Below are 15,404 nucleotides of genomic sequence, written 5' to 3'. Positions count from 1 at the left end.
TCACTCTGCACTTTCACTTTCATCAAGAGGCTTTTTATTTATTTATTTTTTATTTTTAAAAATTTATTTATTTTGTTATTTTTTAAATTTTATTTTATTTTTAAACTTTACATAATTGTATTAGTTTTGCCAAATATCAAAATGAATCCGCCACAGGTATACAGGCTTTTTAGTTCCTCTTCACTTTCTGCCATAAGGGTGGTGTCATCTGCATATCTGAGGTTATTGATATTTCTCCCGGCAATCTTGATTCCAGCTTGTGCTTCTTCCAGTCCAGCATTTCTCATGATGTACTCTGCATATAAGTTAAATAAGCAGGGTGACAATATACAGCCTTGACGTACTCCTTTTCCTATTTGGAACCAGTCTGTTGTTCCATGTCCAGTTCTAACTATTGCTTCCTGACCTGCATACACATTTCTCAAGAGGCAGATCAGGTGGTCTGATATTCCCATCTCTTTCAGGATTTTCCACAGTTTATTGTGATACACACAGTCAAAGGCTTTGGCATAGTCAATAAAGCAGAAATAGATGTTTTTCTGGAACTCTCTTGCTTTTTCCATGATCCAGCAGATGTTGGCAATTTGATCTCTGGTTCCTCTGCCTTTTCTAAAACCAGCTTGAATATCAGGAAGTTCACGGTTCACGTATTGCTGAAGCCTGGCTTGGAGAATTTTGAACATTACTCTACTGGCATGTGAGATGAGTGTAATTATGCTGTAGTTTGAGAATTCTTTGGCATTGCCTTTCTTTGGGATTGGAATGAAAACTGACCTTTTCCAGTTCTGTAGCCACTGCTGAGTTTTCCAAATTTGCTGGCATATTGAGTGCAGCACTTTCACAGCATCATCTTTCAGGATTTGAAATAGCTCCACTGGAATTCCATCACCTCCACTAGCTTTGTTCATAGTGATGCTTCCTAAGGCCCACTTGACTTCACATTCCAGGATGTCTGGCTCTAGGTCAGTGATCATACCATCGTGATTATCTGGGTCATGAAGATCTTTTTTGTACAGTTCTTCTGTGTATTCTTGACACCTCTTCTTAATATCTTCTGCTTCTATTAGGTCCATACCATTTCTGTCCTTTATCGAGCCCATCTTTGCATGAAATGTTCCCTTGGTATCTTTAATTTTCTTGAAGAGATCTCTAGTCTTTCCCATTCTGTTGTTTTCCTCTATTTTTTTGCATTGATCTCTGAGGAAGGCTTTCTTATCTCTTCTTGTTATTCTTTGGAACTCTGCATTCAGATGCTTATATATTTCCTTTTCTCCTTTGCTTTTCGCTTCTCTTGTTTTCACAGCAATTTGTAAGGCCTCCGCAGACAGCCATTTTGCTTTTTTGCATTTCTTTTCCATGGGGATGGTCTTGATCCCTGTCTCCTGTACAATGTCACGAACCTCCGTCCTTAGTTCATCAGGCACTCTATCTATCAGATCTAGGCCCTTCAATCTATTTCTCACTTCCACTGTATAATCATAAGGAATTTGATTTAGGTCATACCCGAATGGTCTAGTGGTTTTCCCTACTTTCTTCAATTTAAGTCTGAATTTGGCAATAAGTAGTTCATGATCTGAGCCACAGTCAGCTCCTGGTCTTGTTTTTGCTGACTGTATAGGGCTTCTCCATCTTTGGCTGCAAAGAACATAATCAATCTGATTTCGGTGTTGACCATCTGGTGATGTCCATGTATAGAGTCTTCTCTTGTGTTGTCTGAAGAGGATGTTTGCTATGACCAGTGCATTTTCTTGGCAAAACTCTATTAGTCTTTGCCCTGCTTCATTCTGTATTCTAAGGCCAAATTTGCCTGTTACTCCAGGTGTTTCTTGACTTCCTACTTTTGCATTCTAGAAGTTAGAACAGCACATGACATATAATAAGTGTTGGAAAAAATTGAATGAAGACTGGATGGGTGACCTTGAAGTTTATATATTTGCCTCTACTTAGAAACACTGTCTTTAATATTTTTTCAAACAATGTATTTGAAAATATCTTTAAGAAATTTGAGTGTTCCTGTCATGTTTAAACCTTGATCAAGATACTTAATAGCGTTACCACAAACCATTGCAACTTCCTGCAGTAACAGATTTATGCTTTGCTTTTCATGTCAATGATCTTGTTTAAATAACTCACCTGAACATGCATATTAATAAGAATAAGACTCTTTGGCTAATTTTCTGTAATAGAATTATGGAAAACTATTAGAATAGTGTTGTTAGATAACAACTTGGGATGCCCTCCTGTCTAACTGAAATATTGTAGAAAGGTGAAAAGGCTTCTCCAAGGCTACCCAGGTCCAAAAACTTGAACAGAGCCCTTCCTGTTACATAAGGCCAGCTCTTACTGTGTGTCTTCTACTCCCCCACCCATTATAGTCAATATTTTATAGAAACAACTGATTTTATATAGTATTCCATCAAAATAAAAATGTTTTAAAAAGGTATCAATATTAATCTGAATTCCTAGTTTATCTTAAATCAATAAGATATAAAATGGTAACTTTCATGGGTACCTTAATACTGAAATCACTGCACACTCTTCTGTCTAAGGCTGCTGTGATGTAGACACAGAGGCCTGTGGGCTCCTCAAAGAGAAAGGGAAAGAAGTACTAGGTTCAGGATGAAATAAATGATACAAGTTTTCATTGTTGTCATTGTTGTTGTTGTATTTTTATACGTAGTTAGCAATTAAAATGATTGTATGTGAACCTCATATTCAGGAATCACAAATTTTAAAATAATTAGGTTCAGTAACCTACAGTTATTGCTATGAGCAGTTCTCATGCAATGAAGGAATCCCTTATTTTTTGGAGATGTTTTTGAAAACCTAATTTGATTTACACAAATTTATGAGTATTTCTAAACAAGAAAAGGTTGCCTTTATATCTTCTTAGAAGCTAAATATTGGTTTTCTAAGGAAATAAATATGATAAAAAGAAAAAAAAGGAAAACCAAGGACAAATTGCATTGTTCATATAAGGAAATGAAGGAAAAATAAACATGTGACTCATCAATATAAACGATATGCCCAGTGAAGGAGGGCAATGAATATGTAGTTTCTATGTAGCTCAAAAATAGTGTTTTTGCTGGAAAGTGATTTGTGTAAAATCGGTATAATCAAGACCTGCACTGTCTACTTTTTTCCTCCTTTTCTAAGTTTGGCTCAATTCGCATCCCCCCACAACCCCATACTTTTATGTGGCAAAACATATAAAACATGGCTTCCCAGGGGGTGCAGTGGTAAAGAATATGCCTGCCAATGCAGGAGATGGAAAAGATATGGATTCCATCCCTGGGTCAGGAAGATCCCCTGGAGTAGGAAATGACAATCTGCTCCAATATTCTCACCTGGAAAATACCATGGACATGGGAGCTTGGTGGGCTACAGTTCATGGGGTCTTAAAGAGTCAGACACAATTGAGCGACTGAGCACACAGCACACATACACATAACATATTGTGTAAATGACTATGAAATTTGGCTTTTCTCTGTGATTAAGAGGATTTTTATGTTGACTTGATAGAACTCCAGTTCTCCTCCATTTTTTCATTCATGGAACCATGGTAGGATATGGAGAAAAATTTATTTGTCCCCAAATGACAATGCATATAAGTCATAGAAGCATCTATTCCTACAAATGAGACGGACCAAGGGAATTATCTTGTCCAAAATTTTCCTGTAGAGATAAAGATGATCTTAGAATCCTGATGCCTATGGTAAAGAGGTTTTGTCTTTGCCTTTGTCTTTGGTGTAATGCAGCTTTATTTTTCTATGCACAGGAATACATGGACTCCAACAAATACATTGAACATCTGTTAAATCAACTTGAGGAGCAACACAGAAGTCTCTGGAGGTGAGTTAAATCTACTTCTTAACTTAATAGCTGCATCTATAGCTTTAATCTTGATCACAGAAGCATGGAGTTGGCAAAAGGTCTCTTCTTCTACTTGGTTGCCAAAAGCACCTTTGGGGGCAAAAATCAGCAGAGGCTACCTGAAGAGTTCCATTCCTTTAATTAAAGTAAAACAGTGGTGTCAAAAGTTGTCCTTGAGTGAAGGACCCGCTCAGAGATTGGAGGATGGTAGAAAGCATAACACTTGCCAAGGTCAAGGAATGCATTTGTCCATGGCCATGCAACAAACTTATATTGTAGAAAAGAAAGTGAAGTCGCTCAGTTGTGTCTAACTCTTTGCAACCCCATGGACTGTAGCCTACCAGGCTCCTCAGTCCATGGGATTTTGCAGGAAAGAATACTTGTATTCTTGTAGAAACTAGAACCCAAATCCTCTGGCCTTTGCCTGCCTAAATATTATTTATGTTTTTCTATAATTGAAAGGCTGAGAACACTTCGGCTTAAAATTTCTGCTTCTCTTTATATTAAAAAATACATATTTCAAGAATGCTGTTGTATAGGTCCTCCATGTTTGGTTTGGTTTTTGTTTTATGTGATGGATTCTAACTCTAGGTGTGAAAACATCTGCAGGTAAATTGGAAAAAGAGGAGAGTATTATATAAGTATTATATAGGTTTTCCCAAGTAACTCATTCCCTGAGGCTTCTAGGGAATGGAGATCATTGTGATAGGATTATCCAGATCTTTAAAGTCCATGTGGCCATGTTTTTGCCAGTGCTAGTATGGACTCTGAATTCCACTTAATAAATTCCTGTAGTTCTTGTTATCTGGAATAAATATGCTAGTGCTCAGTTACATGATACCTTACACTGCATCAGAATTATTGACTATAATTAGCTTCTTCTCTAAGGTGTCAATAAGCCCCTAAAGTCCTTTATGTCTTATCTCCTCATGGCACGGAGGCCAGTTCCCCCTCTGTGAAGAAGTGAAGTGAAGTCGCTCAGTCGTGTCCGACTCTTTGTGACTCTATGGACTGTAGCTTACAAGGTTCCTCTGTCCATGGAATTTTCCAAGCAAGTGTACTGGAGTGGGTTGCCATTTCCTTCTCCAGGGGATCTTCCCGACCCAGGGATTGAACCCAGGTCTCCCGCATTGCAGGCAGACACTTTACCCGCTGAGCTACCAGGGAAGCCTCCCTTTGTACACAAAGACCTAACCCTGTGGCTTTCTTGCCCAACCTCATCCAAATCCATTTTACTCATTTGTTCTGCTCTGCTGTTAGTTTTCCTACTAGGAAACATGTTGTTCAGTCTCTAAGTCATGTCCGACTCATTGTGAAACTAGAAAACATATCTGTGGTTATAGTAATAGACAGTATTCTATTTTTCTACCTAGAAAAAAATTGCTAATAGGATACAACAAAACTGTACAATTTTTAAGTCCACTTGTCACTAAAAGACACATCAGTTAACTTTATATAACTTGATGCAATATTTGTTAGATTTGATTTTGAGATCTATAACTTGCTGATACAGTTTTCTTTTGAGAACCAGTGTGTACCAATAGCAATGTATTTATGGCTATATGCCTTTTAAATTATATTTTCCATAGATGTACTGCAAAGTATATTTAACTGAGTTGTAACATTTTCTTTAAACTATTTGTATAAAATAACTTCCCCCATCTTTCCAAAGAAAAATATATGAATGATGAATACCATCTGATGAATAAATTATACTTTATTAATAATTTGATCAGTGTGTTTTATATACATTTTTGAAGAGGAATAATAGTTTCACACATTTTTGAATCAAACCTGCATGGAAAAGGATATTTTCCTGCTTTCTTAAGGAAGTTAATAAAAACCTTTGGTTTTCTATGATATGATTAAATTAAAATCTCATTTCAGGCACAGACATCACCTAACTTAAAGTAAGACCTCAGATTTTTGTGGGCAATTCCATCCATTTTCCTTCAGAAATAGAATTATTGCTAGTAAAGAAGCAAAGGCTTACCTATAGCATCACAAGATCTAATAGAAAAGCTTTATTTAAATAATAATAAAGGGCAATAATGATATTTGAATAGTCAGAATAACAGTGAGGAAATGGAAATGGTAGTATTGAAATGAAAATGAAAACCAATAATAGTAGATTTACTATTTATTGAATCATGAAATTATACTTGATTATATTTTGCAAACAGATCCTGACTGACTTATAGTGATAGGCTTTCTGATGCTTATTACAATATCACAAATTCAACTACAGCCAAATAGTTTATGGTGAACGATTTATGAGTGACAGTGAGCAGTGGGGGACTTTTTTTTCTGTTTATGATTGAATAATTAAAATGCTTTCTTGAGTTAAGGTAGACTCTATGATATGCCAAGGACCATATACACAAACACAAGCACAGCTAAAGTGTCTGAAGTCAAACAAACATTCCCATAACTCAGTATATATGTTTTCTGATTTTTATTGTGCATTTGATTTGTAGCTGTTACAACTTTCATTGATGTTGATATTAACTAATGGTCTTCCATTTATACTTAACCTATAACTTAAAAATTCTGAATATTTTTAAAAGATTATTTTGATGTGAACCATTTTTAAAGTCTTTATTGAATTAGTTACAATGTTGCTTTTAAAAAAAAATGTTTTGTTTTTTGGCTACATTGCATGTGGGATTTTAGCTCCTGACTAGGGATCAAACCCACACCCCCTACATTGGAAGGGGATGTCTTAACCACTGGACCACCAGGGAAGTACCAACTTTGAATATTTTGATCTTCCAACAATAATAGTGGTCAGCATTAATTTATGGCCATAGTCTTTGAGGACTGATCAAAAGCAGAGAAGATATATGTCATACTGTTATTGCCTGTTGCTTAATGATAAAAGAATTGGACAAATGGTAGAAGATTGGATATAAGAATGAAAAGTCTTATTTTTGTGAAGGAATCTCATAGTCTTTAACAGGCTTTAGTCATTTTTTATAGCATAACCATGTGCTGTGACACAAATATATTGTTGTAATCATACTCTCAAGATAACTGGTTATTTTGGGGTCCTGTTTAGTACTGTGCTGAAATAGACCTATAATATACTCTAGGTTTTCAAATTGTTAAGGAATTTGTGGAGTGCAAATATAGCTGTCTGGCAAAGAGCATTTAGCTCAATTAATGTTTTGATACCAGCAGAAGAAAACTTCTGTGAATGTATCTGAAGAAGAGGGTGGATTTGGGATCTAGAACCTAGTCTAAGACTTGAGTACAAATCTGGGTGCATTTCAATTGCTCTGCCTCTCCCTGCCTGATAAGAAAAAATAAACATACCCAGCAACAGCTTATTTATAAGTTGATATTGAAATGTGATCATATATTTTTGTACGTTTATTTGTTTTAATGAGGAAAGTTAAGATTAGGAGAAAAAGGCTCTTTTGTACTTAATGATTTTTATATCATCTGTTACTATTTCTGATTTGACTAAATATATCTGTGACTGACAAGAAGGAGTGTGAGAAAACAACTGCTGAGACTTTCTCCTGATATTTGACAGAAATCTTTATCCATTTGCAGCCTTAGATTAAGAGTTTAGAACAAACACAAACAGTTGGAAAATACAAATGGGATTCATGAATATTTATGGTGTTAATTACTCTTTCATGTCACATATGTGAAATTATGTATGACAAATAGAGGCAGCATAACACTCTAGAAATGGAAATAAGACTGGATTGGAGGTTTTAGAGACATAGACTCTGGTCCTGGTCTGTCCAAAGTGATTATTGGATAACATCTCTGAGACAGAGTTTCCTTAGGTATAAAAAGAACGTATCAATATAGCTAGTATTTAAGATAACTGAGCACTGAGATTGTATGAAGCATATAATATCTAAAATAGCATTACCTATATATAACATGCACTGATATGTATAATCTTTTTTCTCTAATACTTATACAGCTGGATCATGTAGAATTTAATACATGTCATAAAAGGCTTCAAAGAATCTGTGTAGAAATGCCTAATATAATAGATCCCTAATGGCTTGTGGGGCTTCCCAGGTGGCTCAGTGGTAAAGAATCCACCTGCAATGCAGGAGATGTGGGTTTGATCCCAGGTCCAGAAGATCCCCAGAGAAGGAAATGGCAACCCACTCCAGTATTCTTGCCTGGGAAATCCATGGACAGAGGAGCCTGGTGGGCTATAGTTCATGGGTTGCAAAAAAGTCAGACACGACTTAGTGACTAAACAACAACAGCTTGCCAGTGACGGAACCAGATAATGTCAAAGCATTCATTTCAGATTTTCAGAGTTTGAGTTAGAGTTATCAATAGCCTGTAAGTAAGTGAAGAATAAGTAGGTTTCAAGGCCAAAATTAAATGACAAGATCTGGTGAATGCACAGTGCCAATTTCCAACCAACAGATGCCAAATCGAAGTCTCATTTGAACAAGCTATATTTAGGCTAGAGTTTCTCAATTAAGGCACTCTTGACATTTGTGGACAAGGCACTCCACTACAGGGGGCACAGGCTCAGTCCCTGGTCAGGGACCTAAGATCTGTCATGCTGCATGGTGTAGACAAAAAATAGAAAAAAAGAAAAGATTTTAGTTGTAGAACTACTCAGAGCCATTTTATTGCTAATGTGTTATGCATATCAAGTATAGACTATAAAATATAATTTTGACTTCTTAAAAAATATTCCCAAATCCTATTTTCTTAGAGCATCTACTCTGACTAAAGGTCTAAGGAATATATTTTGCGAAATGGTGACTTATCTAGGTTGGTAGCCAAATATACAAAAACATAGTTGTACCTCTTTCTTCATCTTTCTCCCCTTACTTCACAGGTACAGGATGGGTACCTGTGAATGGTAGTTTGTAAAAAGAAGCAAATAGTGTGAAGAGTCTGGGCTGTTGATAAAAGAGGAAAGTCAACCCCAAGTTCTGAGGGGCAGTCAAAGTATCAATACTACCAGATTCCAAGAATGTGAAGAACCATTGATCACAAGCAGTGTTTGCCCTGGTAAAGCACGGAACTTGTGCTTCCCCGGAGGAATAAATGTTGGTTGCCTACACCACCAAGAGGAAGAAAACACTTCACTGAAAAGCATGTAGAGATCTCTGGGTGCAATAAGAGTCCCTAAGATCCATCCTTCCAGCAATAAAATGATAGTTTCAGTGTATCCAAAATCCTTTAAAGTAGACTTTTGCATTCTGCCTTATTTGTGATTCTTAATATAAGGGAAGAGATAGAAAAAAATATTGGGGAAGAGCTTTGTTTTCATTCCCACCATGATTCAACATGCTACCTACCTAAGCAGAGTGAAGACTGCCATGAAATGATGCACATCCCAAATAGTCTTCAGGTTCTCCATAATTTTGACATATTTATACATTTTGGAGTGAAGGTAATTGGCCCCAGTGCCTAAAATTTCCTTTAGCAGTAATCCCTGTTTCTGTAAAATGTAAGTGACATTAAAGTTGCTTACTGAGAGGCTACATGCTATCATTCTGTCTCTAGGAAAAGATCATCCTTTGCTAACATGTTATACAGAAATTGTCTTGTAGCTGTAAAATAGAGTTAAGAAGCAAAAGCACACACAGCCTGAGAAAAGTCAAGCCCAGAACTTGTTGGAGATTTGCCTTCTGTGTATTTTGGTTCTTAGAATCGAATTATCCAGGCATCTTAAGAATTAGCACGTCTCTATCCTCAAGGGGTTAATTTATGTAGACCAAAGTAATTCCAAGTATTACACAGGTTGCCTTTGGTATAATCATAGACTTCCACTGGGAGAGCTTAATTGGGAACAAGTAAAATTGCTCTGCATGAATTCTTAATGGTGGACACCAAATAAAATAAGAACTGTGATTTGTTTTTTAAAATCCCTTCAAGAGAAAAGGAGGCTACCTCTGGGGAATAGACTGTGTAGCAAACAAAGAACTCAGCGCTCTCTGCTAGCAATAAAAGCAAAAGCTCATGCTAAGCCCACAGAATAATAGTGTACGCTTTCCCAGCTCTGCATCTTTCTCTCTGCTGAGGTCAAAGGAGACCAGGACTAGCAAGCTTTACAGTTTCTTCCCCTCCTCTCTGCCCTTGGGCTGGATTTCTAGCATATATCTGCATCCTCGGGGCAAGTGCAAGCATCAGGCCACCCTGGGAACCCATCAATGTCACTTCTCAATTACCCACCAGGGGTTGTTCCAGAGATGCAGACAGTCTCAGACCCCTGCCAAGATAAGAGTCTTGCCTTTAAGTCATGCCCTCTGCCCAGCACAAGGGAGAATAAATCAGGAAATTGGGTATTGTCACATGCTTCAGTGGTTATGTCATCCCTGGACGGTGGTGGGGAAGGCTGTGGGCTAAGACGTATCCCCAAGGACTCTTATTATAGACTGATGGTGCTGCTTTAGGTAAACAAGGGAGCATGTAGGCTTCTTCTCAGAGCTTTGAGACTCTGGCTGAACTAACAGCTTTATCTTTAAGGTGACTTTTGTTCAGTAACAGAAGGGGCTAATAGAACTAAATCCAGAAAGGTATCCGATTGATTGGAAGATCGCCCAGGTTCATCATGCTTCATGCTTTGCTGCTCAGTTGTGTCTGTCTCTTTGCAACCCCATGGACTGCAGCCAACCAGGCTCCTCTGTTCATGGGATTCTCAAGGCAAGAATACTGAAGTGGGTAGCCATTCCCTTCTCCAAGGCATCTTCCCAACCTAGGGATTGAGCCTGGGTCTCCTGCATTGCAGGCCTGATTCTTTACCCCATAAGTCCCCAAGGAATCCCACCCAGGTTCATATTTGATTGATCACCATTATTGTTGATTTAGGTGGCCGGTGTATGGTCTGCCTGTTTGTCTACTGTAAGAGTTGCCTAGTATTTGAATCCAAGTTATCCAAGGCAGAGATTACCAAAAATGCCAGAGTGAAACTCTATATTAACTTTATATATACATGATTTACTTATTAAACTTGTCCACCCTTAAAAGGGCTGTGCTAATCCATCAGAGAATATATTTAGGTCTCAATTGAATAAATTTATAAAATATAAACTATTTAAAACCATATGGGTTTTATCTTTGCCTATTCACTACAAATCTTGTTTGAGAGAAAAATTCACATCCATTTATCAAGACTGTTCCACCTCAGGCTAAGTGGAGGACTCTGTAAAACGCATTTTATGAAACCGTCCTTCAAAAGACCAAAGGTTTCCCCAAGGAGCTGATGGTTTGATCTGAGTCCTGAGTAGGAGCAGGTCTGGTAGCATGAGGACAGATGAAGAATTAGTTATTGAATAGATTGAATTTGGGCTGCCTTTAAGACCTTTGAGTATAACTATATGTAAGATCTTTGATGAGGGATTCAGGTCTAGAGCTCTTTATAGTTAATACGTAAAACACAATATAGATAGAGGCATTTGATTAACCTACAAAGACATAAAACTGCCCTCTGCTGTAACTGGGGACACATCCCCACCTTAAAGATGGATTTATTGCAGCCATGGGAAGCTTGAGTTGAATAATATTGTACAAGCAGGTCTGTAGAGGATCTGAAAATTATTCTACTTCTAGTTTAAATAGGTTTGTGCTCTTCAAGAAACACTCTTAAAGTGCCAAAGAATATTTCAACATCAATAAGATTCAGGGGTGACCCAGAGAAATTTAGCACTATGTAATCTGAAAACATTTGACTTAAAAACACATTTGTTATTTTTAGATCCATGCTTATCTTAATATGACAGCCAGGAACCTAATGTGATTTATTTATGTGAAATTAAAATAAAAGCCTCAAGCAAAAGGCATTTTGTAGATTTATTGGGGGTAATAAAGATCACAAATATTCCCTACTAAGTTGAAAGAAGAAAAACTCCAGCAGGCAAGGACATAAATGACCTACTCGACATAAATGCATGTGTTGAAGCTGACATGCACCCACAGTAAAGAATGACAAAGTGCCTTTTTTTTTTCTGGAAGGAGGAATAAAATGGGTAATTTACCATGGCCTCCTATTTAATTTTAATTTTAATGGAAAAAGAATCACCAACTTGTTAGTGTATGAGCATACTTGTGACTTCCCCCACCCCCAAAGAGATTGATTGTTAGGCTATAACTCTACATATCTCTCTACATGTGTAACTCTGGAGTTTAAAGAGTAAATTATTTGTTTTTGCTTACCCTCAATTCTTTTAGTGCCTTCTGTATTCAGAGGCCTGGAAGGGAGTTCTAGAACTCATCTCCATCCTTCAGTTCTAGGGAGGGATGTTAGAGCTTCTATGAGAAGAGAAAACACAAACTGCACATCTCAATTCTATGCTGCTCCATTAGCCAGATTTTACTAGTAGAGGACATCACTCACGTAGACCCAAGGGAGGCACTGGTTCTTGCTCCATCCCTTTACTCCTCCCCCCAGTTAATGAGAAAGACACTTCAACAAAATAATCCAAAATGTAACATTGGCTCTATCCACACCTTAAATGACTTCTATACCAGTTCCAAGCATGAAGCTCTTAGTCACACACTGTCTTATTTTTCATGCATGCTCATGCTCAGTAGCTCAATCATGTCTGACTCTTTGTGACTCCATGGACTGTAGCCTACCAGGCTCCTCTGTCCATGGAATTTTCCAAGCAGGAATACTGGAGCAGGTTGCCATTTCCTGCTCCAGGGATCTTTCCAACCCAGGGATCAAACCTGCATCTCCTGTATCTCCTGCATTGGCAGGCAGATTCTTTACCACTGAGCCACCTTATTCCCCTAAGGTCTTTGGCTTGTAGAACCAACTCTTCAGGTATCTCATCTCTCTCACAGCGCTTATCATAAGACATCCAACTTCAAACCTAACACTTCACTTACCCTGAAAGCAGAGAGACAATTGGTTGTATGTTCTAATCATCTTTGTACCTAAGAGACTTAGCATGTGATAGGTCCTCAAAACACTTTTCTTAAGCCATTGAAAGAATTGATGTTGATTCAAGAAGAGAAATTATTAATGGTTCATGTGTTTATTAGGGATGAGTCTGCCTTTATTGGTGAGTCCATTGCAAGGAAAAGATCAGGCAAGCATAGCAAAAAGTCCTTTGTTTCAGTGCCGTACCAGTGCTAAAAGTGACCTGTAGTTTCAAGATAGTTCCTCTTAGCAAGATAAAGATGGGATACTTCATGAAGATGTGAACATATTGCTTTTGATATATAAAGCTAGGAAGAATGCTTGCTTCACCAGACTTTTATTTTATGCTTTTAAAAAATTCAATCATAAAATAAATTTGGAGACATGTCCTGTCTGCCTGTTGTGTCACTGGGCATTATAGGAAAGGTTCCAACCAGTAACAATAATCAAGTGTGTATTTCTGTCCATAATTTTATTCCCATTATCTACCAATTGTATCTTGGGCTACAAACAACATTTTCAATAGACACAATGAAAGAATTTCTCATAATTTTTAAAGAAAAGGACAACTAATACAATTATGTAAAGTTTAAAAATAAAATAAAATAAAAAAAAAAAAAAAAGAAAAGGACTAAGAGACTATGAGAGGTTAAAAAAAAAATTCCATGGTAAAAATCTAGGCCTTTGATAATTTATCACCTTGAATAAAATGAAAAAAAAATTGTAGAAAAATTGTAGACAATAGATTAAGTTACTTTTAAAGATAGAATTGATAAGATACACACTGCTGTACATAAAATATATAAACAATAATGAGCTTCTGTATAGCACAGGGAACTATATTCAATATCTTGTAATATCCTATAATGGAAAAGAATCTGTAAAAGTGTGTGTGTGTGTGTATGTATGTGTATATGCCTGGAAAATCCCATGGACGGAGGAGCCTGGTAGGCTGCAGTCCATGGGGTCGCAAAGAGTCGGACACGACTGAGCGACTTCACTTTCACGTTTCACTTTCATGCATTGGAGAAGGAAATGGCAACCCACTCTAGTGTTCTTGCCTAGAGAATCCCAGGGACGGTGGGGCCTAGTGGGCTGCCGTCTCTGGGGTCGCACAGAGTCGGACACGACTGAAGCGCCTTAGCAGCAGCAGCAGCAGCAGCATATATATATATAGGTTTCCCAGGTGGCACTAGTGGTAAAGAACCCACCTGCCAATGCAGGATCCATAAGAAACATGGGTTCTATCACTGGGTCGGGAAGATCCCCTGGAGGAGGTAACCCATTCCAGTATTCTTTCCAGGGAAATCTCATGGATAGAGGAGCCTGGCAGGCTACAGTCCATAGGGTTGCAAAGAGTCGGACATGACTGAAGCAACTTAGCGCACACGCACACACACATACAAACATATATATATATATACACATACATATATAACTTTTATATATATATAAAAGCACACATTCATATATATATAACTGTATAATATATATAATACATATATTAAAAGTATATATATATAATAGATATGTACATATATATATTAAAAAACTGAATCACTTTATTGTACACCAGAAACTAATACCACATCATAAACCAACTAATACTTCAATTAAAAAAAAAATAAAAATAGAATTGGGGCTTGGCCTGAAAGTCTATAAAGTGGTACTGGCAGAGAAGACCTTAGAATTTTGTTAAGATGGACACACACTTGAAGTCAAGGTCATTCAGCATAGATAACAATGACATGGGCTGCCAAACAGAGGGCACGTTTTCAAAGAATTAGTGGCATTAGTAGAAAATAAACAGATGAAAAAAGAGAGCAACTAACAGCCAAAAGTAAATTTCATTTTTATTCGTTAAGTGCTTTAGATAACAAATAAGGGGCACTTTTTATCTCCTAAAATGTTACCTCCAATCTAGTCCACCTGGGGTGGTATTTGGTGGCACACTGCTGCAATCAGGGTCTCTGTTCTGACTGCTTGGGGAATGTGCTGTCCTGTTGAGAACTTTTTCAAATACTCTCTGGTTCCTTCTCTACAATGTGAAGTTCATGTCCTGATTCTGACACTTACAGTGTGGTTTCTGGAAAAGCCCTTTAGACATCCAGGGCCTTGGTTTCCCACTGATAACAAGACAGGGTTAATCAGTGATTTCAGCAGTCTTTTCTTTAAGGTTAACAGTCTGTAATTATTACCAATTACCTTGTAGGCCAGCTGAAGGGTTGAGTGATGAAGACAGAAAAGAAATGATAGATCCATAGAATTACTAAAAGTTGAAAGTGATAGAAAGTGACAGTTTTCCTTCTTGAAAGAAGGCAGCAAAGTATTTTTATATACCTGGTCTTCTTTCAGCTCTAACTCTTGGACTGTGTCTTGGCACTGAATCTTCCAAAGGTAGTAAAACAGCATGCTGGCAGACCTAGGGCACCAGAATAGAGTCAGAGTCTGTGACCACTTTCAAAAGGCTTTGCAGGAAATTGTTCTATTGAATAATGTTTAAGTTTCCACAGAAGCTATGAGCACAGCATGGTGGAAAATAAAATGTTATTTGCTCATTATATATTGAATGATGCTCATTACATATTGAAAAAATATGCCACTCTGAGGTTATGGTCCCTATTAAGGGAAACTGCACTGTCTTATGATGTCTCTTCAGTGCTCC

The 15,404-nt window shown here is 37.3% G+C and overlaps 1 protein-coding gene across 1 annotated transcript in view; it reads left to right on the top strand.

The window, feature by feature from the left end:
- NCKAP5 (NCK associated protein 5) overlaps positions 1-15,404 on the top strand; it is a 1,094,443-nt gene that overhangs the window by 333,895 nt on the left and 745,144 nt on the right. The window contains 1 exon segment of the mRNA XM_070389536.1: positions 3,779-3,852. Coding sequence (XP_070245637.1) covers positions 3,779-3,852 — 74 coding nt within the window.

This window comes from Bos mutus, chromosome 2 (assembly GCF_027580195.1).
Source record: "Bos mutus isolate GX-2022 chromosome 2, NWIPB_WYAK_1.1, whole genome shotgun sequence".
Lineage (NCBI taxonomy): Eukaryota > Metazoa > Chordata > Mammalia > Artiodactyla > Bovidae > Bos > Bos mutus.
Note: the sequence above shows the minus strand (reverse complement) of the source record. Positions and strands in the feature narration are given on the sequence as shown.